Below are 27670 nucleotides of genomic sequence, written 5' to 3' on the forward strand. Positions count from 1 at the left end.
AAGAATTATACACCATAATCAAGTGGAATTTATTTCAGGTATGTGAGGCTGGTTTAATATTTGAAAACCAATGAGTGCAATCCATCACATCAACAAGCTATAAAAGAAAAATCACAAGATCATACCAATAGATGAAAAAAAGCATTTAACAAAACACAACACTCATTCACGATAAAAACTCTCAGTAAACCAGTAATAGAAGGGAACTTCCTCAACTTGAATGCCTGCGAAAGACCTGCAACTAACATCATACTTAATGCAGAGAAACTTGAAGCTTTCTGCTAAGGTTAGAAACAAGACAAGGATGTCACCACCCCTTTTCAACATTGTGTTGGAAATCCTAACTAATGTCTCTCTCTCGCTCTCTTTCTATTTCTCCAGCTATAAGAGTGCATTCATCTAGAGGGAGAGAGAGAGAGAGGCATTATGTAGGAAATAGAAGGAGACTGTATCAGTTGACTATATATGTATGTACAGTCAAAGCAAAGGCAATACAATGGAAGAAAGAGTCTTCATCAAATGATGCTGGAATGATTAGACATCTGCTTGAAAGACACGAATCTAGACATAGACGTTACACTCTTCGCTTAAATCAAAATGGATCCTAACACTAAATAGTAAAATGCAAAACTATAAACCATGTAGGAGACAGCATAGGATAAAGTTTACATGACTTTTGGTATAGCAGTGACATCCATAAATGAAATAATTGCTAAACTGCACTTCATTACAATTATAAACTTCTGCTCTGCAAAACACAATGTCAAGAAAATGAGAAGTCAAACCACAGACTAGGAGAAAATATTTGCAAAAGACAAATCTGATAAAGGACTGTTACCCAAAAATATACAAAGAACTCTTAAAACTCAATAATGAGAAAATGAACAACCCAATCAAAAAACGGGCAAAAGACCTGAACAGACACTTCAACAAAGATATACAGATGACAAGTAAGTGTATCAAAAGATGTTCAACATCACTTATCATTAGGGAATTGCAAATCAAAACAACAATGAGATACGACTGCACACCTAATAGGATGGCCAAAATTCAAAGCACTAATGCTACCAAATGCCGGCAAGAATGTGAAGTGGCAAGAACTCTCATTCATTGATGGTGGGAATGCAAAATAGTACAGACACTTTGGAAGACAGTCTAGCAGTTTCTTACAAAACTAAATATACTCTTACCATGCAGTCTGGCACTCATGCTCCTTGGTATTCACCCAAATCAATTGAAAACTATGTTCCAAAAACCCTGGATGTGGATATTTGTGGCAGCTTTATTTATCATTGCTAAAAGTTGGAAGTATCCAAGCTGTCCTTTAGTAGGTGAATGGATAAATAAACTGTGGTACATCCAGACAATGGAACACTCTTCAGCACTTAAGAGAAATGAACTCTCAAGCTATGAAAAGATATGGAGGAAATTTAAATGCATATTACTAAATAAAAGAAGCCAATCAGAAAACGTTGCATATTTTATGATTTCAACTATGTGACACTCTAGAAAAGGCAAAACTATGGGGACAGTAAAAAGCCTAGTGGTTACCCAGGCTTTGGGAAAGGGAGAGATGAATAGCCACAGCACAGAGGATTCTTAGGGCAGTGAAACTCTCCTACACGATACTGTAATGGGGGATACATGTTATTATACATTTGTCCAAATCCATAGAATATACAACTCCAAAGGGAAAACCCTGGTGTAAACTATGGAGTTTGGGTGATTATGATGTGTCAGTGTAGGTTCATTGTTAACAAATGTTCCACTGTAGTGTAGGATGCCAATAGTGGGGAAGGTGATATATATGCGGGGACAGAGGATATATGGGAACTCTTATTTTCTGCTCAATTTCGCCATAAACCTAAAACGTCTCTAAAAAATAAATTTATTAATTAAAAAAAACTGTTAATACTTTCTCTACTTCTGACCTTCTAAAACAGCCTATTCCAAGTTGGTTTTTATTCCATTCTCTTCCTTCTACCTGTTTCTTACCTATCTTTCTTATTAAAATCTTTAGTAACGTTCACATTGCCAAATCCAGTGGTCAATATTTAGTACTTATATTCTTTGATCATTCATTAGCATTTGACACAGTTGACTCCACCCTCCCTCCTAATACACTTTTTTTTGTTTGTTTGTTTTTGAGATGGAGTCCCGCTTTGTTGCCCAGACTGGAGTATAGTGGCTCTATCTCAGCTCACTGCAACCTCCACCTCCCAGGTTCAAGCGATTCTCTGCCTCAGCCTCCTGAGTAGCTGGGATTACAAGCGTGCACTACCACACCGGCTAATTTTTGTATTTTTAGTAGAGACAGGGTTTTGCCATGTTGGCCAGGCTGGTCTCGAACTCCTGGCCTCAAGTGATCCGCTCACCTTGGCCTCCCAAAGTGCTGGGATTACAGGTGTGAGCCAATCGCGCCCAGCCTAATGTGCTTTTTTAATGTCTTGGTTTCCAGGACACCACATGCTCCTATTTTACTCCTACCTCCCTGGCTGTACTTTTTTTGTTTTGTTTTGTTTTTCCCCCAGCATGGCACTAATCACATTCTGTACACATCATTGTTATTTGCTTTCTTATTTTTCACATGTCTCTTTCTGGAATTTATGCTCCACAATACCAGGGCCACGTGTTAGATGCCGAACACATATTTGTTGAATGAATGACTCTCCCACTAATTTGGTGTTCTTGGGCAATTTGTTTAATTTCTTGAGACATCAGTTTTTTCATCAGAAATGTGTTGCTGTTTGCCTTTTGATTTTTAATATTCTTATGTTATATGATTCTCAAAAGGAAGAAAATGGAGGCAAGGAGACCAGTCAAAGGTTATTATAAGATTATAGGTATGAGGGGGAAAGGATCCTAATATTATGGGTATTAGATAGTTTAAAAAGAATTTGTTACATCTATATATATTGACCTGGAAGGATGTCTATGGTATATTGTAAGATGGAAATAAAAGCAGAGTAATATATGGAAATATGGAAATATATGGAAATATGGAAAGTGGAAATAAAGCCTGGCTCAGTGGCTCATGCCTGTAATCCCAGCCCTTGGGGTATATGAGGTGGGAGGATCACTTGAACTCAGGAGCTTGAGACCAACCTGAGCAATATAGTGAGATTCTAATTAAAAATAATACATTTTTTAATTAAAAGAAAATATTTTTTTCTTTTTAATTAAAATAAATATATATTTTTTCTTTTAATTAGAAAAGTAGAAATAAAGTGCAGAGTAATATATGATCCCAATTTTGTTTAAAAATGTGCCCTACATATGTAAATTGTTTCATATTTTTAAATAAAGGTGTAGATATATACACTTGAGTCTTAATGTTGATGGCTTTATTTAGGGGTAATATGAAGGAAGAACAAATTTTTTACCTTTTATTTTATATAGTTCAATATTATTTGAACTATATATACTATATAAACTACCAGAATTATTTGACAGTTTTTAAAAATCTAGTATGGTGAAGAGGAGTAAAAAGATGACATTATGGCCTGAAGTTTCCGTACGAAAAAGTTAAAGTACAAATTCTCCTTTAAACCACAGGATTCCTTTTCCAGAGTTTTTAAAGGAACTGTTGGGGCAGTGGCATATGATAATTAAAATAGTATATTATTAACTAATAGATATGGGCCTGATATTCCCATGTCTAGCTCTTATAAACTTGATTAGGCCCAAAGCTCTTGACCCAAACCCAAATGTTGGGATGTGAATTACCACCTATCTGAGGTAATGGGTACCAGAGACCAACCTGAGCCCCTGCATGCGGGAAGAACAAGTCAAGGGCGCCAGACCTGGCTCTACCGTAGGCTTATAGGGATAACAGAAAGGGCAAGACTCCTCTGGTGAAAAAGAAACTAACAACCACACACACACATACAAAGAAAAAAACCAACCAACCAACAGACAAGCAAACAAACATGGACTAGTCATGGTCCTTGAAGCTGATCAATTCGATGAGCAATTCTTTGACACAAGTGTTAAACAAGATCAGATAAAGAAAGTAAGCTCTCTTGTTCTCTTTTCTGTGAATATTACCTGTCGTAGCAGAAAAAAAAGTAGAAAACTGCTGCTTTAGATCCCCATTTACTAAGTGAGAATAAAAAATGAGGAATCAACAAAGACAAAATTAGAGAAATCAGAGTGTAAAATACAAACAACACAGTGTAGCTTCATGAAAATGAGAGGGGAGTGTTTTGTAGATGATAATAAGCAGTGTCAGTTGATAGATTGAAAGAGATCATTGAAGAACAGCAAGACAAAAACAGCCTATTGAATTAAAGGATTAGGAATCATTTTTTTAATTTTAGAAGAGCTTTAGTAATTCTGTGGGTAAGAAAGCAGATTTGTGGAGAGATTAAGGTAGAGGGTAGCTTATGGGGAGTTAAAGTGGTGGTGGCAGGTATGAAGTTCTTACAGGAATATTTGGGAAGAGTAGGAAAGGGAGAAATGACCCAAGATGGAGGTAAACCTTTTTATATTTCCATAGAGTAGGAAAGACTTGAAGGATCTGATAAAGAGATAAAGATTAAAGATGGAAAAAGCATAAAACCTGATAGAGAAATATTCTGAAGAACACAGAAAGCATAGAATTAGTAGCACTGTGGGAAAGGGTTAATCTTAGAGGGACCCCTTTCTGTGAAGTCAAGGAGAGGATGGTTATCTATGTGGAAATATTTGGAAGTACGAAGTAGAAAAGTTGGTACAATGTGCTGAATTCATTAAAGCAAGACCTGAGGTTACCTGTTAAATAGAGAGAAGCTCTTGGGAGCTTAAGCAGACTGGAGATTTAAAATTAGATCTAAGTAAAATAGAACAATGAATTAGGTGTGCTTGGCATGATCATGACTGTACTATAGACTTCTCAAGGGATTTACTATTTCATGACTGTTGTGTTCCCACTCCTCAACACAGTGTTTGGTACATGGCTAGTGCTCAATAAATGTAAATGGATGGATGAATGAATGAGGATTTGGTATTTTTATTTTAATTGAATCAAACTATTGCTCCCCCTCCCCAACCCCGGCCACTGCTTCCAACAAGGGCTTGAGTGAAGTTAAATGTAATCATTAAACTAAGTCCACAGTGGTCTAAAGTTTGTAAACAGGACTTGATACAATAGATGATATCTTTTTTATAAGCCCAAAATCGTGTGTGTTAGCTTTCTTAGGATAAAGGGTAGCAGTAATATTTTATTTTGGCAGTGCTAGATAAAAAGGGGGAGTTGTTAGATCTAGCACACATTGTTCTGCAGCTAGTAGCTCTGGAATATTTGTGGTTTCAGTGGCCCCTAAGGAGCCTGCTCTTTCCTGCTCTTGGGTCCTCATCAGAATATTCCAGTAAGTTTGAGATCATTCAGATCTCCCTATTTAAAACTGAAGAAATGACTAGCATGTTTGTTAGAGAGGCTTGGGAGCTTGTGTTCAGGAATCCTGTTAGAGGTCATAAGTGAACACCAAGATTGCAGATTTGAGCACGTATGGGTTTACTTCAGTAAAAGATTTTGATGAAAAAGAGGACAGGGACAGACACTGCTTGAAAACAGAAATAGGCTTATAGTCTTTTATTTTTCTGTGAGGATAAAGAGGAAAGTAATTATGAAATTTTATCATTTACTCATTTATTTAATAAGTATATATTAAGCACCTGTATTATGCAGAGAAAAATGTTAGTAAAATGTGATTTGTTAACTGGGAAACATTTTGAGTATCCTTCAAAAAAAGAATAGCATGACTCATATTATTTTTATTTTATTTTTATTTTTATTTGTACAAATTTATGGCATACATGTGAAGTTTTGTTACATGTATATAATATATAATGTGAAATTTTGTTACATGTATATAATATGTAGTGATCAAGTAAGGGTACTTAGGGTGTCCATCATCCAAGTACAATGCATTTTTGTTAACTATATTCACCCTACTCTACTGCCAAACATTGAAAGTATTCCTTTTATCCAACTGTATGTTTGCACCCTTTAACCCACTTCTCTTCATCCTCCCTTCTCACCCACACTCATCCCTCCCAGTCTCTGTTATCTATCTTTCCACTCTCTGCTTCCATATGATCAAATATTTTAGCTCCTACATATGAGTGAGAAGATGAGATGTTTGTCTTTTGGTGACTGGCTTATTTCGCTTGCCCCAAACGTGGCTCACACCTATAGTCTCAGCACTTCAGAACGCCAAGATGGGAGGACCACTGGAGCCCAGGAGTTCGAGACCAACCTGGGCAACATGGTAAAATCCCATCTCTACAACAAATACAGAAATTAACCGGGTGTGGCTGTTCAGGAGGCTGAGGTGGGTGAATCACTTGAGCTTGGGAGGTCAAAGCTACATTAAGCCGAGATCAGGCCACTGCACTCCAGTCTGGGTGACAGTGAGACCCTGTCTCAAAACAAACAAAAACCCCCCAGTTCTATCCACATTACTGTAAATGAAAGGGTTTTATTTTATTTTTTAATGTTTGTGTAGCATTCCATTGTATATATGTACACATTTTCTTTATCCATGAATCTGTTGATGAACACTTAGATTGATTCCATAGCTTTGCTATTGTGAATAGTGCTGCAATAAACATGCGAGTGCAGGTATCCCTTTGATATATTGATTTCTTTTTCTTTGGGTAGATATCCACTAGTGGGATTGCTGGATCAAATGCTAATTCTATTTTTAGTTTCTTAAGAAATCTCTGTACTGTTTTCCACAGCAGCTGTACTAGTTTCCATTCCTACCAGCAGTGTATAAGAATTCTCTTTTTTCCACATCCTCACCAACATCCATTATTTTCTACCTTTTCTGATTTGGGTAAGATGATATCTCATTGTGGTTTTAATTTGCATTTCTTTGATGATTAGTAATGTTGAAGATTTTTTGAAATACCTGTTTGCCATTTTCATGTCTTCTTTTAATGAATGTCTATTGATTTCCTTTCCCCACTTTTTAATGGGATTGCTTTTCGTTTGTTTGTTTTGCTGTTGAGCTGAGTTCTTTGTATATTCTGGGTATTAGTCCCCTGTCAGATTAATAGTTTGCAGCTATCTTCTCCCATTCAACAGGTGTCTATTCACTCTGTTGATTATTTCTTAAACCAAAATTAAGCTTTTAAGTTTAATTAGGTCCTATTTGTCTATTTTTGGGTTTGTTGCCTGTGCATTTGAGGACTTAGTCATAAATTCTTTGCCTAGACCAATGTCCAGGAGAGGTTTTCCTGGGTTTTATGCTAGTATTTTTATAGTTTCAGGTCTTTTGTTTAAGTTTTTAATCTATTTTGAGTTGATTTCTCTATATGGTAAGAGATAAGGGTTCAGTTTCATTCTTCAATATGTGGCTCTCCAATTTTCCCAGCATTATTTATTGAAGAGCATGTCCCTTCTCCAGTGTAAGTTCGTGCTTATTCCAAATTTCTTTCCTAATGAAAGTTGAAATAATTCTGATACTAAACCACACATTTATCCTCTACTAACTAGATGACATTAGGAGTTTGCTGTTTCTTCCTTACTGCTTAAGACATTAGTAAGATCAAAGCGTTTTCCTCCATATTGCTTTTGGTTCTTAGGAATCTCTGCAGTGGAAGGAAACTGTGACCCCCTTGAACCAGAGCAGCAGCAGGTGAGCAGAAAAGGAACTCGATTTCAAAATATTTTGTTTTAAGATGTGTTTTGTTGTATTGAAGTCATCATACATCTGATATTGATTTTGAGATTCTTAATTCATTCTTTTTAAAGATTGAGATTAAAAAACCTAAACACATTTCCACTCAGTTTTCCCATAAATCCCATCCATTACCTCAATTCAAAACATCCTGATCCTGCAGTGTTGTGCTATGTTTCAGCCCTTGCTGAATTGGGAGTGCTCTTGGGTGTCTCGTGGGGTATGTGCAGTACTGTCTTCCAGAAAAGAGAAAATGACACTGTATTACAGGTTCAATGTATGCTCTAGCTAAGGGCAAAACTATTCAAAAACCAAACTGAATTTATATTGAATTTCCCTGTATACTTGTGAATGCCTCTTTCACAGAACATTATTAAAATAAATATCAGGGCTGGGCATGGTGGCTCACGCCTGTAATCCCAGCACTTTGGGAGGCTGAGGTGGGCAGATCACCTGAAGTCAGGACCTCAAGACCAGCGTGGCGGACATAGTGAAACCCCGTTTCTACTAAAAATACAGAAATTAGCCGGACATGGTGGCATGAGCCTCTAATCCCAACTACTCGGAAGGCTGAGGCAGGAGAATCACTTGAATCCAGGAGGTGAAGGTTGCAGTGAGCTGAGATCACACCATTGCACTCCACCCTGGGTGACAGAGCAAGACTCTGTCTTAAAAAATAATAATAAAGGCCAGGCATGGTGGCTCACGTCTGTAATCCCAGCACTTTCAAAGGCCAAGGCAGGTGCATCACCTGAGGTCAGGAGTTCGAGACCAGCCTGGCCAACATGGCGAAACCTTGTCTCTGCTAAAAATAACAAAAGTTAGCTGGGCGTGGTGGCAGGTGCCTGTAATGCTAGCAACTTGGGAGGCTGAGGCAGGAGAATCACTTGAACCCAAGGGGCGGAGGTTGCAGTGAGCTGAGATCATGCCATTGCACTCCAGCCTGGGCAACAAGAGCTAAACTCTGTCTCAAAAGAAAAATAATAAAATAAAATAAAATAAAATAAATATCAGGAAATTATCACATAACATCTACTCTGAACTTTAAAGTGAGATTGCTTGCACTTTAAGGAGAGTTGAGGAACTTTATAGTTTATGAGGTAGCTTTTAAGCACTTATTATTCTAAGAGTGTTTTATTAAATTAATTTTAATGTATTAGGCATTTTTTTGTTTTGTTTTGTTTTGTTTTGTTTTGAGACAGTGTCTTACTCTGCTGCCCTGGTTGGAGTGCAGTGGCGTAATCTCAGCTCACTGCAACCTCCACCTCCTGGGTTCAAGCGATTCTTCTGCCTCAGCCTCCCGAGTAGCTTGGACTACAGGCACGTGCCACCATGTCTGGCTAATTTTTATATTTTTAGTAGAGATAGGGTTTCACCATATTGGCCAGGCTGATCTCGAACTCCTGACCTCGTGATATGCCCGCCTCGGCCTCCCAAAGTGCTGGGATTACTGTTCTGATAGTTGTAGGTATTGTTACCTGAAGGATGGCCAGCATTTGGATAGGCAGTCTGGGAAGGGATAATTTGAAAATTTTCCCTACTCATTTTGGCAAATGGCCCGCCTCCATCTTCATCCATCGTGAGGACTCTGAGTGTCATGGGATTTAAGATGAGACTTCAGCTCCTGCATTTCATAAGCCTCATGTAGTATTCATTTCTACTTCATTCATATGCATATATTGAATCCCTGCCCTGTTGGTGTTAGGGATAACAGCATGGTTCTTTCCCTCGAGGATTTCACTGGCTGGTGAGGGTAGTGGGCATGTAGGAAAAGTGAGTTACAGTACAACTATGTGCTATAATAGAGGGAGGACAAAGCATTGTAGTTGCTTACAGGAGCAAGTGACTCATTTTGTCCTGGGGATTTGTAGAGTGCTCCACAAATGTGGTAACAGCTGCACCGGGTCTCAAAAGATATATTGAAATTTGTTAGGTCAAGAAAGGGATGCCAGGCAGAGAGAATTGCAAGTGCAAAGTCTTGGAAGTTAGCAAGAGTATGGAAGTAAAAGAAGTGTACAGTTCATGGAGTGGAATGGTAGAAGAAAAAGGCTGAAAAAGATAGACTTGATTCTTATTAACCCAGTAGTGCCGGTGGGGTGGGAGGTCAGCAAAAAAGTTAAAATTGTTAGAAATATGAGACAACTTGAAAAATCCTTTGTTATATAAAACATTGGATCGGTAATTGGGCTCTTTTTTCTGCTACAGTATTTTTTAAAAATCACATATTTCTCATCAAGATAGAAAATAAAGAAAATCACTTCAGTATAACTCAACTGATGACATTTCAATAGCATTGTTCTTACCCAACTGGGGTTCCACCTGTCCACACAAAACAGCTCTGTTCCACTTGGTACATACATTTCTCACTGTCCTTTACTGTTTGATGGTCCAGACATGAGCATTTACAGTTACTTTCTCAGTAACTATAACTATTTGGTAGTAACAGCAAAACAAAAGTCTATGTTATTTTTCCCAAAAATGTCCAGGAGTTTACCAGTTGAGGTAAGCAATGGTATCACTTGTGGTACCAAGTATTTTATCATTAATAACTTTTCATGGTACAGTAATTTGTCATCTAAGTAGATGAAAAGTAATGCACTTTCAAGATACATTTTCAAACCACGTGTTTGAAATTGTCAAAAATAAGAGCACTATTTTATTTTTTAAATAGAAACATTGTAATTGTACATATTTATGGGGTGCAATTTAATATTTTAATACATATGTATATAGTATAAAGAGGTATATTCTATTTATGCTAATTATTTTATCTGTTCAAATGTACTATAGAGAAGAATTATGTACAACATGTAAAAATTTCCAGATGGGGAAGAAGTCTCAAAAACTCGTAAATTGCATTTAAAATTTTTACAGTTTGAGTGTGAGTGTTGATTTTATGGTGACTATTAAAAATTATAAGTTATTGACTTAAAGCATATTTGCAAAAGTAGAATATACCCATATAAAGCTATAAAATATATAAAAATCAGAATTGAAAGTGTATTGTTTACTGCAAAAGGGACATGGTAAATATTTCGCTGGTGAATAAAGTAAACTTGTTCGAGTTGTTAGAAAAGCAAAATAAGGCCGGATGCGGTGGCTCACCCCTGTAATCCCAGCACTTTGGGAGACTGAGCGGGGCGGATCATGAGGTCAGGAGATCCAGACCATCCTGGCTAACACGGTGAAACCCCGGCTCTACTAAAAATACAAAAATTTAGCCAGGCGTGGTGGCGGGCGCCTGTAGTCCCAGCTACTTGGAAGGCTGAGGCAGCAGAATGGCGTGCGCCCGGAGGCGGAGCTTGCAGTGAGCCGAGATTGCGCCACTGCACTCCAGCCTGGGCGACAGAGCGAGACTCCATCTAAAAAAAAAAAAAAAGAAAATATAAAGAAGAACATTATTTTGACCTTTACATTTACAACGTGATTACTACAAGAATGCTCCTCTTCCAAATGAAATAATTTACATTAGAGAAACAAAACCATGGTGCTGCATTACTTTACAAGTGAAATAAATATTTCCTCAGTGTATTAAACAATACATTATAAGCTAACTTAATAACAATTTTAAAATTGCCATCAATTTATGCAAGCAATCAGGAAACAAAAGGCTCTCTTAATTAAAGAAATGTCCTTGAATTTTATTAGGCACAATAAGACAACTGACTAGGAGTGTAGAGTTATTTTATAAACATATAGACACACAGACACACACAGAGCAAGTGCAAATTAGAACTGTGATGGTGCCACTAAACATGAGTGGAAGGTTCAATGTGATGGTAAAATTTTAGAGGAAGAACTAAGTACTCGATTGTGTCAAATTTTAAGGTTTACCAGTAAGTTTGAGAAACTTAAAACTCTTCAGTGTCCCCCAATACTGACACTTCCTTGATAACACCCTCTCTGCATTTCTATATAGATTGCCAGTTTCTTTAAAACTTGTATAAGAGGCTCAAAGATATGACATGCAGTAAGCTGTGTGGTATGTCAAAAATATATTGGACTACTGGCCGGGTGCAGTGACTTGCTGCTGTAATCCTAGCACTTTGGGAGGCTGAGGCGCATGGATCACAAGGTCAGGAGTTCAAGACCGGCCTGGCCAAGATGGTGAAACCCTGTCTCTACTAAAAATACAAAAATTAGCCGGGCGCGGTGGCAGGCGCCTGTAATCCCAGCTACTCGGGAGGCTGAAGCAGGAGAATCCCTTGAACCCGGGGGCGGCGGGGGGCGCCGGGGGGCGCCGGGGGACGCGGAGGTTGCATTGAGCCTAGATCGCCACTGCACTCCAGCCTGGGCGACAGAGTGAGACTCCGTCTCAAAAAAAAAAAAAAAAAAAAAAGAAAAAAGAAAAGAAAAGAAAAGAAGGAAGTCTTTAGTTCACAGTGAAAGGAATGTTGACTTTGAAATTATGGATTTATATTAATGTCACTATAAACCAATGGGAATGGTAATATTTAAACAAACTTGCTAAATATGGAGAGACTAAACTACAAAGTTAATAAATTGCATATAGCAGTGTAGCTTTTCGCTCTAGATGGTGTCTCACAATGGATTTCTGTTGCTTGACTATTTTCTTAGTGAATATTTAAACTAAGGTAGTGACTGAGATTTAGTGATCTGGCTAAGTATTTTGAAAGACATTTTGAATAATATAGTTTAGTGTTAACAGGGAATTAAATATGATTTTTTTTCTTACTCATTTCACCTTCCCTGTACTGTGTATTTGGAATTGATCATTTAAAAAACTCCAAAAGAAAATTAATATATATAGGACTATTTGTTCCCTAACCTTATAGACTGTCATTCAGAGCTTCCAGAGATTACTGAGAGAATCTTTTAAACATAAAGAGGGATGGTGAATTAATGATTGGCTGATACTGGTTTGTAAATTTGAATTTTTCTTTCTTTTTTCCTCTGAGGTTATTTTATTACATACAAGAATTCTTTGTAAAGGATGAAATGGAGAGATGTAGGTCAGAGGATGCAAAGTAGTAGATATGTAGGATGAACAAGTCTAGAGATCTAAATACAACATGAGGACTATAGGTAATACAATTGTACTGTATTTGGGATTGATACTAAATAAGAATTTAGCTGCTTTTGTCATAAAAACAAAAGAAATCGATAACTATGTAAGATGATGGATATGTTAATTTACTATAGTAACCTTTTTGGTATCTATATATATCCCATAATATCATGCTGTATACCTTAAATATACACAATAACATTTATTTTTTAGAAAAGAAGTTTTTATAAAGAACTTCAAAGAAAATTTAAAGGCATATTTAATTGTTTTTTTAAAGTAAAAGAAATAGTTTACTGCTTATTTAAAAAAAACAAAAAAACCCCACATATCTCAAAATTGTTTGGGCTGGGGTAATTATGCCAAAAAACAATCTCAAGATTTCAAAGGGAAAAAAAAGTCCTTTTGGAGAGCAATAATCGATCATGGAAGTTGAAATAGCACATGCCATACTACTTCATCTGGAAAATGGTATACAATCAATATATATATATATATTTTTTACCAAAGGATATAAGTATTTGCTAAGTTTAAATTTACATTTTTGTGAGCAATTACAGCATAATGAAAATTTCAGGAGCTACTGTTTACATGAAAGAAATAAATGGAGCAAAGTCAACTATGTGCAGTAATTTTACGGAATCAATGCAAATGTGATCCTAGAACTTTGATCCCAGAACAAAGTAACAGCAAATTCATCTATGATTACAGCCCCTTAGTTGATGGCTGTTTGTTTATTTGACATGGTCTATGTAACAATGCTTCCTGCCTCTCAGCACCACTACCTACATACAGTTGTAGTTGCGGTTGTGTCAGTCACCATAACAAACAGTGCAGAATACCTTTATTCTACTCTGCATTCCTGAGCTACTCTGCATTTCCCCAGGGCTTGCACAGTCTTGGAAGAGAAGGCCAGTGTCCTGGATGTGAATTTCTTACAGAAATAGTAACCAGATTACAGATCCTGAACAACTGACCTTACTTACCTTACCAGTTTAAGACATTAGTCAAGTGTGCTGTTAATAGTTTTCTAAGGCTGCCATAACAAAATACCACGAACTGGGTGGCCTGAAAGAACAGAAATGTATTCTTTCACAGTTCTGGAGGCTAGCAATCTGACACTGAGGTGTTGGCAGGGCATGCTTCTTAAGACTTGAAGGAAGAACCCTTCCTTGTCTCTTCCTAGCTGCTGGTGGCTCTTGGCAATCCTTGGGATTTTCTTGAATTGTAGCTGCATCACTCCAGTCTCTGCCTCCATTGTCACGTGGCCCTCTTCCCTCTATGTGTCTGTGTCTTCTCTTCTTTTAAAGACACCAGTCATTGAATTTAGAGCCCACTATAATCCAGTATGACCTCATCTTAACTGATTACATCTGCGAAGATCCTATTTCCAAATAAGGTTACATTCTGAAGTTCTAGGTGGACATGAATTTTGGAGGGACATAATCCAACCCACTACACCAAGCAATGGAAGTACAGTACATTTAATTTCCCCTAGAATAATGACATGTCATTTTGTTTACGTTTTAGGCTTTAATTTATAGATCCTGAAGATTACTCAGTGGTTTTTTGGTGAATATGATACTTAATCTAGTGTTAGGATAATCAATGAAAAATAGCATGTTATAAAATGTTAAATGTAAAACTTGAACCCTGAATTTCTCATAAGACTTCTCACTTGCTTAATTAATGTTGATTCATGGGGATAATTGCCCTGACTATGTCTCAGTAATCTACATGTATTTGAAGTCAGATTATGAAGGATTTTATACACTAAATTAAGGGTTTGGATTTGACTCTGTGAAAAAGGAAGAATCAGTGGAGATTCATTACTTTTAAATGATAGTTCAGGTAGTAGTATAGAATAAACTCTGAAAAAAGCTATTGAAACAGCACAGGTGAGATGATTGTGGTTTAGATTACATTGATGGAGATGGAGAAATGAAATTGTATTGAGAAATATTTCTGATGATTTAGTACTTGATTAGATGATGAAGATAGCTAATATTTATTAAGTATTTTCTATGTGCCAGGCACCAATCTAAACACTTTTTATGTATTAATTTAATTCTTGCAATTCTCCTATAAATCAGTACTATTAAAATTTTTATTTCAGGTGATGAAACTGAGGCAAAAATACTTGCCAAAGATCACATAGCTATAATTGGAGGAGGCAGGATTTGAACCATCAGAATCTGGTAAGGGAAAGGAAGGAGTTGGAGATGAATCTTAAGGTTAGGAGATTAGGTAGATGGTTGTATCATTAGCCAGAATTGAGAATACAGTGCAGAATAGGGGAGAGTTGACCTGAAGGTCATGAGTCAGTAGATTTAGTCTGGGATATAGTATTAAGTTTGAAGAGCTACTCATGAGAAGTAGGACAGGTGATAGTAAGTACTAAAAATAATATTTGATGTTAATTAATTTTTTAGATTAATTTCCTTAATAAAGATAACGTCATTTTAAATGTATACATTATGCAGCTATGGTAAAACGTGAAGAATTGGTGATGCTGTCTACTAGTCCTGAAAAGCAAGAGTGCTTTAACGGTGCAATTCCTTGTGATAACGCATTCTCATATCATCCCTACATTAAGTTAGGTAGGCAAATAACTATCTTACTTGGAACTTTGTGAATGTTTTGGTCAGTCAGAGAAAGTAGAGGAATTCCTAAGTTTGTACCCAGCCGGTCATTAGTGAATTTACTTCATTACAAATTCCCTTTACACTCTTACTCTTTGATTCACGCATCCCACCAAATATACCCCTGCATTGCTCTAACCACGGGGAATTCTAGTTCAAACTGGGCAGTTTATGGGAACTGCTTTTGTTGAAATGATTAAATAAAGAAATGCCTGTGAATTCTCCTTCCGAAGCACCGCCTGTTTTCTGTGTCATTTTGGTCTCATTAATCAGTGTTGCAGCCAGGCAGACACTGTGCTGTGTATTTTACTGTCCTCAGCACAGCGGCTTCTACGTCTCTGCTCCCAGGCCGACACATTGGGGAAAAAGAGAGAGGGAAACCATCAATCTTCCCAGTTGCACATGTCAGCAGTGATTCCTTCCCCCTTCCTGTTGGCTGTCTCTCTCACCACCTGTGTTTAGAATTAGCACTGAAGCTGCTGCCCAGATGAATGAGAACCACTGTCCTTGTCACCTGCCCTGGTACGGGCCACCACTTCTCAATGAAACAAGTATATCAAGCAGTCAGTTATCTTTAGCGTGAGCTGTGTAAGAGAATCACACACCCCTTAGAAGTTTATTATAACATAAAATTAAAATTTTAGGCCATACATTCTAGTGAATCAAAGGGACAAAAGCAAATAATTTCTTGAGTGCCTTGCTATCTTCACATAATCTCCCTCTGAAGTACATATGGCTGAAATTGATCGACCTGGGTTCAAGTCGTGGCTCCACTATTTGCTAGCTATGGATGACTCCTTTAACCCTTCTGTGCCTCAGTTCCTTCATTCTTGTGAAACAAGGATGATAGTACCTCAGAGTTTTTATGAGGATCAAGTGAGATAATACATTTATAGCTCTTGCTATAATGCTTCCCATGTAGTAAGCACTCAATAGATGTTAGCTATTATTACCATTAACCCCATTGTCCAAATAATAAAACTGAGTTTCAGAGAGGTTACATAATATGCGAAAGGCACTAGGAGGCATAGAAGGAATCTGAACCTAGCACTGTCTGATCCTCAAAACTCATGTCCTTTAGATTACACTGCATTGTTTCTATTTTAGTTTCATTTTACAAATAATATCTGAACTTAATAAATCATTTAACATTGTCTGTGTCTTATTTTCCCATTACTTAAAATGAAAATGGTAATAACCAACATTCCTGTTAGTATGAGACCCTTTTAGTTACATATCAAGTAATTCGATCAGACCATATGCCAATAAACTAGGCCTATTTTTCTTTTGAGACAGGATCTTCCTCTGTTGCCCAGGTTGGAGTATGGTAGCACAATCATGACTCACTGCAGCCTTGATATCCAGGCTCAAGCAATCCTCCCACCTCAGCCTCCTGAGTAGCTGGTACTACAGACCTGTGCCACCAGGCCTGGCTAATTTGCCTTTATTTATTTTGTTTTGTTTTGTTTTATGTTATGTTATGTTATGTTATGTTATGTTATGTTATGTTATTTATTTTTCTGGTAGAGACAGGGTCTCCCTATGTTGCCCAGGCTGGTTTCAAACTCCTGGTTCAAGTGATCCTACCACCTCGGCCTCCCAAAGTATTGGGATTACAGGTGTGAGCCACTGCATCTGGCCCAGACTTATTTTTAAAATTTGGTGACAGAAAAAGACATGCATTTTTAAAAATGTTAAACAATACAAAAAAGTCAAAAAGGAAGTAATTACTCCCATTTCCTTGTATAACCACTAGTAAGTTAGGTATGTAGGCTGTCTTCCTTGTCAGCATTTATCTATTTAACAAGTGTCTATATAGAATCTTCAGGGGAGTACTGTCATTCCTCCCATTTTACAGCTAAGGAAGTTCCCTGTTTTGCACAAGGAAGCACAGCTGGTGCACAAGAAGGCTGGCACTGGACTCATGTCTGACTCTAGATTTGGGCTCCTCACCTCCACCCTGTGCCAATTCTCAGTACTGAACAGGACCTACCTTCTTATTTATTCCATAGTATTTCATTATATAAAAAGAAAACTATAACTTATTTACTATTTCCCCTACTGATGGACATTAGTTACTTATAATTCTTTTTTTTTTTTTCCTTCAACTTTAAAGCTCAAGGCTATATGTGCAGGATGTGCAGATTTGTTACATAGGTAAATGTGTGCCATGGTGGTTTGCTACACAGATCATCCTGTCACCTAAGTATGAAGCCCAGCATCCATTAACTATTCTTCCTGATGCTCTCTCTCCCCAACCTGACAGGCCTCAGTGTGTGGTGTTCCCCACTATGTGTGTCCTTGTGTTCTCCTCAGTCAGCTCCCACTTATAAGTAAGAACATGTGGTATTTGGTTTTCTGTTCCTGGGTTAGTTTGCTGAGGATCATGTCTTCCAACTCCATCTGTGTCCCTGCAAAGGATATGATCTCATTCCTTTTTATGGCTGCATAGAATTCCATGGTGTATATGTACCAGTATAATTCTTTCATAATTAAATAATCAGGGGGAACACCAGATCTTCTTACATTCTTGTGTGAGTATTTCTATAGGAAAGATTTCCATACATTGAATGGTTGGGTCAAAATAAAACAAAATTTTGATCTCCAGAAATGGTCAGATTACTGAGAGCTTATTCTGTGCCAGGGTTATACTAATAAACTTGTCACAGTCCTCCTAACTACCCTACAAGATAGGTACTATTATTATCCCTATTTTATATGTGTTCAATGCCACGTAAGTAATTGGGCAAGTCTTGAATCCCAACAGTGTGGCATTAGATTCTGCCTCTCAACCATGGTTTATAACCAAGCTAGTTATCACAATCATATTTTAGTGCTTGGTTTTGTCATTCTTCTAACTTACTATAAGGTTGAGTTAACAATCTGAGCTGACAGAAGGGTCTGAACTGATGCAAATGTGGTCTGTCTACCTGTAGTCTTATATCAGTCTATAGGTTGGATGAGAAAGGGAGCCATGATTAGCTGGAACATGAGACTTATTTGCTCTTGGAAGAGGTGAAATAACAATCAAAGAAATCCCCTTTTTTGTAAACTATTTTATGCCAGGAAAATAACTTTAGAAATGTTTTTTTCCTGTTCGTATTGTGGGTACTTTGTAAGAAATTCACGCTGTCTCTCAAAGGTTCAGAACACTTGAGATAGTCATGGAATTACATATACATTATGTATAAGAATTACTGGGCATCTCAGCTTCACTTACCCAAGGCCACCTGGTGTTAGTCCAGGACATGGCCAACCAACTGAGCTAACCGTGAGACCCACTTACAGTGCTTGACTGTTGAATCCAGACTTTCTGGTAGGAAAGATCAGAAGGAAGTAGGGAGTTTGCCAAGCAGGGACATGGGCAGAAAAATATATCTATGCAGAGATAATTTTGTCTCCAATCCATTACAGTTCTGATATTGAACACTCCTCAGTGGTATTACTTCCTTGGTGATGTCCAGGCTATATATGCTTTCTAAATCCCTGAGCCATAGAGATTTATGGACTTGGACTTTGCCGAGTAAGTCTCTCTAGGCGTCGAAGATGACGTGCCTTCTTGTTGTCACAGGTGTCTTCTCTCACCAGCATAGAGGCTATGACCACAGCTTCATAATCTTCTGCCCTTCATGGCTGCCGCATTAATATCCAAACTGCTGGGAGCCAAAGCGGCCTCTGCCCATACATGATTAAATCACTGCCTTAGAGATTTCATTATCTTGAAATGTAAATTACTAGCAAGTGAACTTACTCCTCATATTTTTCGTCCTTTTATTTGTGTGTGTGTGTGTGTGTTTGTGTGTGTATGTGTGTGTGTTTCAGTGTTTCCTAGCAGGTTGGCAGCTTTGGAAGATAATTATGTAGCAGTTGGCTTAGAACAGTGGTGTCTCATTCATGGCCTCATGTTAGAATCACCTGGGGAGCTTTTAAAACTCCCATTGCTCACGCCAAATCCCAGACTGATTAAATCAGAATCTCTGGGGGTGGTGCCCAGGCATCAGTATTTTTTAAAGCTCCCAAGTGATTACAGTGCAGCCAAGATTGAGAACTGTTGGCTTAGAAGGGACCTTCTCTTTTTCATTCATAATGTTTTTATCTGTACCTCATTTTCTGCAGTTGAAGTGAATTTTAAGAATAGATTATTGGTGCCCAAAAACCTCGCTCAAACTTTAGCATACATCAGAATCACTGGAGAGGCTTGTTAAAGCAGGGTTGCATAAATGTTCTCATTTCTTCTTCTCTGATAAGCCCCACTCTTAGAATTCTTGATTTAGTAAGTCTGGGTTGGAACCCAAGACTGCATTTTTAACAAGTTCCCAAGCTGTGATGATACTGCTGGTCCTGGGAACACACTTTGAGAACCTCTGCTCTAATCCCTTCCTCTCACCTTCTTTCTGCTCTTTTCTTTTCCACCAGCGGTGACCAGGGCTGCCACCTCTGGCAGTCCATACAATATCAGTGTTAGGAAAGGCAATGAATGCATAAGGATGTTTAACCTGTTACCCCACCTCAAAGTAATCATACAATTTAAAAAGAATTTACTGTATATACAAATACAATTTCCTCTGCATGCATAATTGCTCTCCTTAAGTCCTTTCTAATATAAAATCAAAGCCACCACTGAATAGATTTCTGGTGTCCAAAATGGACCTTGGATTCCGCCTTCCTACAGAAACAATTTTATGGATGCTGGTTAGGTACAGATGAAATCATGCTGTTAAAACCATTCTTCAAGAATATTACAGGCTCAAAGAGACTTTGATGGTCTGCTTCCCATTTAAAGAATTCAATTTCTGAGTTTCAAAGAACCCATTTTTAAACAAACTCTTAGAATGTAACTTAACAATTGTCTGCAACTGAAACATTTGGCTTATTTTGTTTATAGTTATTTTACCCTTTACATTTGGAGCTAAAGTATGGGAGAAAGGATTTGTCATGATTCAGTTAACATTTATTAGGGGACCACAATATACCTGGCACTGTGCTATTTACTGGGTATATAAAGAGGGAAAAGATAGCCCCTGCCCTAGAAGAGCTCATATTCTAGGCGGGAAAATAAATCTATGGAGCAAATAAAAAAAAATTACCAAGTTACCAATGTGATATGTTCAATAATGAAGAATTGATGAAGGAGGCATCTGTTCTTCTGAGCAAGAGAAAGAGAGACATTGATGGTGTGTGTGGTGGAGCATGGAGCATGTGTGGGTGTGTTTAGTAAGAGGAAGGAGCATGTTTAAGAGTCTTAGAATCAGGGAGAGATTGTTAGGGCCTAATAACGAAGGGGGGTTCCCCATGCAGAAAAGAGGGTAAAGGGCATTCTAGGATGATGGAAGAGTGTGAATGCAGAGGGTAATACTCTACAGAAGAAAGGCAAGTAGTCAGCTGCGTTCCCCAGGAGGTATGATTGGAGAATGACTGGGAAGGGCATTGACCACCCCACAAAGTCAGAGTCTTATCTCAGAGGAAGAAATGAGAAGAGTTATGCTAAGTCAGCATATGTGATATTTGCACCTCTAGCCCATATTTTACTATCTTTCTTCTCCTGTATATTCCCCAATATCGTGAGGAAGACAGTTTCAATTTCAACAAAATATTAATACTTTGAAAATGTCTGAAGGTGGTTTTCAGACTGTGCTCTGAGAAGCCCCATTGTGCTTGTCTGGGGTGAGGTCAAAAGAGCAGTCGGGACCCAACAGAGCTCCCCCACTGACTCTGCTATTATCCATCTACCTCTCAAGATTTTCTTTGGAAAATTCCACTTATTAGGCACATCTAAGAATATTATATTTGAAAAAGGGTATACAATTAGAAAAGTTTTAAAACCAATGTGATTTAATCCTCACATGTTTAGTAACAGTCTGCCAACTTGGTGTGGATAGCCACATCTCTCAGCTGCTGGCCAAAGGATAAATGTTCTCAGATAATTAGCTGAAGAGGGGAATCAGGCAGGTGTCAATATGGATGTGTGAGCAGTGATAATTGTTGGTATGATAAGCGTTTAGTTGGCCACAAGAGATAATGACAATATCATATACCCCCAGAATGAACACTTGAAAATCAATGTTAGAATTTTCTTATGAATGCCAGGTGCAATTGCTCACAGCTGTCATCCCAGCACTCTGGGAGGCCAAGGCAACAGGATCACTTAAGGCTAGGAGTTTGAGACCAACCTGGGCAAGACAGCAAGACCCCGCCTCTACAAGAAATTTAAAACATTAGCCAGAGTATGCACCAGGCTGCCTTGCCTGGGCACTGATACCTGAATGCTGAGCGCGAGCCTACGGAGGTGAACCCTTTTACTAAAGTGAAGCTGATCAACGAACTGAATGAGTGAGAGGTCCAGCTTGGGGTGGCCAATAACATGTCCTAGCACTCCTAGTACAAGGACAGCACCTGGATCTTCCTGGGAGGGCTTCCTTATGAGCTGACTGAAGGGGACATCATCTGTGTGTTCTCACAATATGGAGAGATTGTTAACATTAATCTCATGTGGGACAAGAAGACTGGGAAATCCAAGGGATTCTATTTCCTCTGCTATGAAGACCAGAGGAGCACAATTCTGGCCGTTGACAATTTTAATGGGATCAAGATCAAAGGAAGAACTATCTGAGTGGATCATGTGTCTAACTACAGGGTTCTAAGGACTTAGAAGAAATGGACGATGTGTCCAAAGAGCTCCAGGAGAAGGGCTGTGGGGCTCGTACCTCCTCACCAAGTTTGTCTGAGAGCTCTGAAGATGAAAAGCCAACAAAAAAGCGCAAAAAAAGACAAAAAGGAAAAAAAGAAAATAAAAAGAGAAAACTGACCGGGAGATACAGGCAGAGCAACCATCCTCTTCGTCACCCAGAAGCAAGACAGTAAAGGAAAAGGATGACCCTGGCCCTAAGAAGCACAGCAGCAAGAACTCGGAGAGTGCTCAGAAGTCAGTGCCCAGGGAGGGGCGGAAGCTCCCCAAGGCCAGGACTGCCTGCTCTGGTGGGGCAGAGAACCTAGAGAGGGAGCTGAAGAAGGAGAAACCACGCACCAGCGCAGGTCCTCAAGCAGGAGGGAGGCAAGAGAAGAAAAGACCAGGGATAAGGACAGAGGGAGGAGCTCAGACACACTTTCTAGCCCGTACAACGGGCATTCTGAAGGGTGTAGTCATAGAAGTCCAAGTAGGAGCCGAGATAAATCCATAGGCATGAAAGGACCCGGCGCTGCCCGGAGCAGGAGTCTTCGAATCCCAGTGACTGTAGGCGTCACTGAAGACTGTTAAGCTGCTCAGTAGATTTGGAAATAATTATGTTTTCTAAATGCAGTCAAGTTCAGTTGGGTTGTTACTATTTTTGTATCTAAAGCTCCTGGGGCTGGATTCTTTTCACCTCTTGAGTATTAGAGTCATTGAGAGGGCTGCAGTTTCAACAGCTACATATCCTGGATATTCTTCCTACCATTCATTGTCCCTGAACCAGAGTATGTGTCCTGAATTTTGGTTCATAAATATGGCTCTTGAACCCATAGACCCCAGTTAAAGATGGAATTTTCAGGAAAGGGAAAATACCAGATAATTCTAGAATTCTAGTTTTGTGTTTGATATTTAGAGCTCAGCATCGTGGGACCTTTCCAGTTACTAGGTTTGGACAGCTTGATGTGAATGAATGGGATAGGATTTGTAACATCAACCAGCTCCATGCCCAAAACCACCTGTTTAAAAACATGTTTAATGTCTTTTCTTTTTCATTACAACTTTTTTGTTTGATAGGCCTCTTTCCAAATTTTTCCTTGCAATGTATTTATTATTTATTTGTATTGAGGTGAAATTCACATAACATAAAGTTAACCATTTTAAAAGGAACAATTCAGTGACATTTGGTACTGAAAATCCACAATGTTGTGTAACCATCGCCTCTGTCTAGTTCTAAAACATTTTTTATCCCAAAATGAAACCCTGTACCCATTAAACAAGAACTCTTCATTTCCTCCGTCCTCCCCGTCCCTAGCAACCACCAATTGACTTCCTGTTTATGGGTTCGCCTATTCTGAATATTTCATATAAATTGAATTATACACACACAAAAAATTAGCCAACGTAGTTGTGTATTCGTCTAGTACCAGCTACTTGGGAGGGTGGGCGAACTGCTTGAGCCTAGGGGTTTGAGGCTGCAGTGAGCTCTGATCATCCACAGTACTCCAGCCTGGGCAACAGAGAGACACCCTGTCTCAAAAAAAAAAAAAAAAAAAAAAAAAAACATTCTTGTGAGGAAAAACTAACTTTTAAAAACATTTTATATCATTTTTTATACTTTTAAAACTGTAGTGCTTCTTGATGTATTACCTGTACTTACTGTCCTGTTCAAGATAAAAATATGCTGTGTTAGTTAGTATGTTATGGCAAGAATATGACACTTGCTGATTTGGTTTAGCAAGTAGTGTTATTAGGAATTAAAATATTTTGCACTGCATTTAATTTTCTAATTATTTATGTCATGTTTAGATAATTGTTAATTTAGTTTTAATCATCTTTCTAAGAAAAAAAAGGACTTGCCTCCTTATTCTTTACTTACGTATAAACTTTGCGTTTAAATATAGATTAACTGCCCTGAGGTGATGATGTCATCCTTCCTGGGAGCCAAAGCTCATGACTTTATATTTCATCATTTCTGTCTGCTGGGGAGACAGAAAAAAAGACCTGAAGAAAATAGCCCAAAGAGATGTTTAGGTACAAAAGAAATAGCTACAGGAGAAAAGAACAGTGTAAAATTAAAAACCTGATGTCTTAGTTCACTCGTACTGCTGTAACAAAATACTACAGACTGGGTAATTTATGTAGAACAGATATTTATTTCTTACCGTTCTGGAGGCTAGGACGGCCCCAAGAGCGAGGCACCAGCTTTGGTGTGTGGTAAGGGCCGCTCTCTGCTTTCAAGATGGCACCTTGTTGCTGCATCCTCCAGCAAGGAGGAATGCTGTGTCCTTACATGGAAGGGGTGGAAGGGCAAAACAGTGTATACTTTCTCTAAAGCTTTCTTTTTTTTTTTTTTTTTTTTTTTTTGGAGATGGAGTTGCGCTCTGTCACCCTGGCTGGAGAGCAATGGTGCTATCTCAGCTCACTGCAACCTCTGCCTCCCAGGTTCAAGTGATTCTCCTGCCTCAGCTTCCTGAGCAGCTGGACTATAGCCATCTGCCACTACGCCTGGCTAATTTTTGTATTTTTAGTAAAGATGGGGTTTCACCATTTTGGCCAGGTTGGTCTGGAACTCCTGACCTCACTTGATCCACCCGCCTTGGACTCCCAAAGTGCTGGAATTGCAGGTGTGAGCCACCACGCCCAGCCTGAAGCTTCTTTTATAAGGGCATTAATCCATCCATGAGACAGAACCCTCATGACTTAACCACTTCCTAAAAGGCCCCAGCTTTTAATACTACTACAGTGGGGATTTCCAATTTGAATTTTGAGGGGGTCACACCTTCAAAACATGGTATCTGGGGAAGAACATTATGTGGTGTGGTGGGCAGGGCACTGGAGTTCTGAATTCTGGCCCCAGCTGTGCCATTAGTTGTGTGCCCTTGGCCTTTTGATTAACATCTCCATGGTACACTTTCCCCTTCTGAGAAGTGTGTTGGGGAGAGGGGTTGGGTGGGAGTGGGAAGCTTGAAGCCAAGAAGTTGTAAATTGCATGCAGTTCAATGTGATGGAAGGAATGTAGAACTTGGAGTCCAGTGGCAAGAGCTCAGATCCAGATCTGACTCACCTGCCTGTGACTTTATGCAGGTTATTTAACTTTGCAATGTCCTTCCCTAGAAAATGATGCCTATGATTCCTACCTTCACTACATGAGATGAAGAACATGAAAGGGCCAGGGCATGTTTCTGATAGCTAAATTTCATCACGAGAAGGAAAATACATCTGCAAAAGCATTCCATTATATGATAGAAGGATGGTAGGTACAGTGCATGTAAGGAAAATAGATGCGTAACTCTTGAAATTTGAAAATGGCTTAAATAAGCCTGTGGGGAATATTTTTTAAGAATTAAGTTGATTCCTTTTAAACTGTTTTACTGAACTGACAATACATATTAAGTGCTTATCATTTATGCCCTTTAGGCGCTCACAGTCTAATTGATTAGTCACTCCTTTTTCTTTCTTTTAAAAAATAATTTTCCTTCAGTTTTACTTGTTGGCCTAGATATTTCTTCTTACTTGGAGGTGATATAGGACCTTCTTTCTCTTATACTGAATTAATATTTACTCTATTGATTCCCAGGTCTGAACATCTGCTTTTAGTTCTAAGCAGAAATGAACCCATTTTTCTTGGTGCTGAGTGAGCATTTCTTGACAGACCAGGACTCTCCAGTGCTTTTTGGAGGAAAGAGCTGACTATAGCAGAACAATGCTGAGGCATTGCCAAACCTTCAGAGGAGCACCTGGCTCCTCCCAGCCAGTGTCACGCCTGGTCTTCTCTGTTTCAGCTCTTCAATCCTTAATTGCCAGTAGAGGCATTTTCAAGAAAATGTTGAAGATAATTTCAGGAACTTAGGATTGAAATAGTAGGGCGATGTAAATGATAGAATTGAGAAGCACTAACAGAGCTAAGGAGTGAGAGCTTTAAACAGTATTTTTAAACTTATATACAATTAGAAGAATAAATAGACTTATAGAAATAAATAGACAATAGAAGAATAAATAGACTTTTCATCCCAATTAGCTGGGTAATGTTATTGAATACTTTTTTATTGTAATCTGTGATAAAATGCCATTTATGTAACCAATAAGACATAGTGTGGCCGTTGAGCCAAGTTTGTGGTTTACCTTTGACCGTAGTTAAAACAAATGTGATCAATGAACAATTGGTGTTACAGCTGGATACAAGCAGGACTTTGTAAGAAGAGTCTTGAAATCTTTAGCTGAAGTCTTTCTCACCACTGTACTGAAGCTGAAAATGTTTCAAAGCTAGTAGGCAGCCTTCTTTAGATGTATCTTATCCACTTGAAATTAAAGACAGAAGCTCTCCTAATCACAAAAATTCTTTTGCCATAATTAATAACTTGGGATTTTTAAATTGCTTTTGAGTACAGTAAGAAAATTAAGGAAATTACACATTTTGGATGTGCTCAGTACCTTACAACAGGAATAGTTTCAGCTATGTCTGTCAAAATGATAGGTATGCTCTACCTTTGATTTGAATACCCACTGTCTCTTCTGGTATATATCAAATGCCAGAGCTGAAGCTCCTCAGGGATATGGTACTGCTGGTTCTGTTATAAAAATGAGTCAATAAATGTATAGGCTGGAAGTGGCATTTACCAAGGAAATATGCCTGAAATGAAATGAAGACCTACTTTCTAATGTGCTTCTTTTTTAATCCTCTGCATACTGTGATGGAATCATAGGTTGATGCTCCAGGCTTCCCCTTGAATGAATGCCTGTGGGCTAGGCTAGAAGCTGTTTTCTTTGAGGTTTGTCTCCTGTCCAAACCCACGGGAAGCCCAAGCTCCTTTCGTTTTCATTCTTTTCTAACTCTAGTGCTTTTGAACACAGAACCTCCATCTTCCCACCACCCAAACTCCACATTCCAACCCCGTGATTTCATGGTACCCGGCATGTCTCCCCTGCCATGCTGTCAGGCCGCCTGCTGACTCTTGCAGAGGGAACAGACGGGAACATAAACTCACTGCAGAAGAGCAGGACATTCTCTGTATATTTTTAAGACCAGGTATCCAGTTCCCATTTAGAGGCTGTATTTTTTAATAGTGCCTTGAAAATTGAACAAAACACTTCTTGTTAGTCTCGTTGCTTGATAATATCATTCCCTCTGCGCTAATGTATAGAGGGAACTAGAGAATGAAAAAGATGTATTAGATCATTTCTAGCCCATTCCCACTGGTCACGATACTTTTTTCCCACAGTCTCTTCTCTAGTGCTTTTCTCTTCTAGTTTTCTCAAAGATTTGTTTTCTCCATTTCTCCTGGGGAATAATTTCTGAGTTTGAAGATGGAGAAATATATGTGAAAATATTCCTATTTTTTTCAGCTTAAAATTCTTAGTCTTTATAATCCTTTACATTACCATAAACAGTCCCTTATCTTCCTAGGTCAAGTGTTTCAGGATGGTATTTTTTTCCTTTCCATTTATTAACTTCAGAGTTTGTTTTTCTGCTTTGCTTTCTCCCTTCATCAATCAGTCCCTAAAGCCCATTAATCATTTCTTACTGCACTGAAAATTCCTTTGCTTATTCCCATATCAGGAATCCAAAGCTGGTTAAGGTCCCTAGGTCCTGGAGGAAGCCTCAATAATAGGTACTCATTCTATGCTAACTTCTCTCTCTGTCTCAATTCTCAAGTAGGAATTATTTTTA

The 27670-nt window shown here is 38.4% G+C and overlaps 1 protein-coding gene and 1 pseudogene across 11 annotated transcripts in view; both read left to right on the plus strand.

Moving 5' to 3' along the window:
- The window catches only part of LOC105479087 (tryptophanyl tRNA synthetase 2, mitochondrial), a 125340-nt gene that overhangs the window by 42415 nt on the left and 55255 nt on the right, over positions 1–27670 (plus strand). For 5 of the 11 annotated variants that reach the window (XR_011617586.1, XR_011617578.1, XR_011617587.1 and 2 more), the window contains 2 exons: positions 7573–7625; positions 10458–10515. The exons of 4 other annotated variants lie outside the window; for them this stretch is intronic. Coding sequence is in view for 2 of the 7 variants with exons in the window: in XM_011736887.3 (XP_011735189.1) it covers positions 7573–7625; positions 10458–10515 (111 nt within the window). In the remaining 5 variants the exon portion in view is untranslated. Of the gene's footprint in view, positions 1–7572; positions 7626–10457; positions 10516–25135; positions 25256–27559; positions 27612–27670 lie in introns of those variants that run through there. 2 more of the 11 variants (XR_011617581.1, XR_011617583.1) reach the window with 2 other exon arrangements.
- LOC105479290 (RNA-binding motif protein, X-linked 2 pseudogene) lies at positions 21592–23507 on the plus strand (annotated as a pseudogene).

This window comes from Macaca nemestrina, chromosome 1, assembly GCF_043159975.1.
Source record: "Macaca nemestrina isolate mMacNem1 chromosome 1, mMacNem.hap1, whole genome shotgun sequence".
Taxonomy (NCBI): Eukaryota; Metazoa; Chordata; class Mammalia; order Primates; family Cercopithecidae; genus Macaca; species Macaca nemestrina.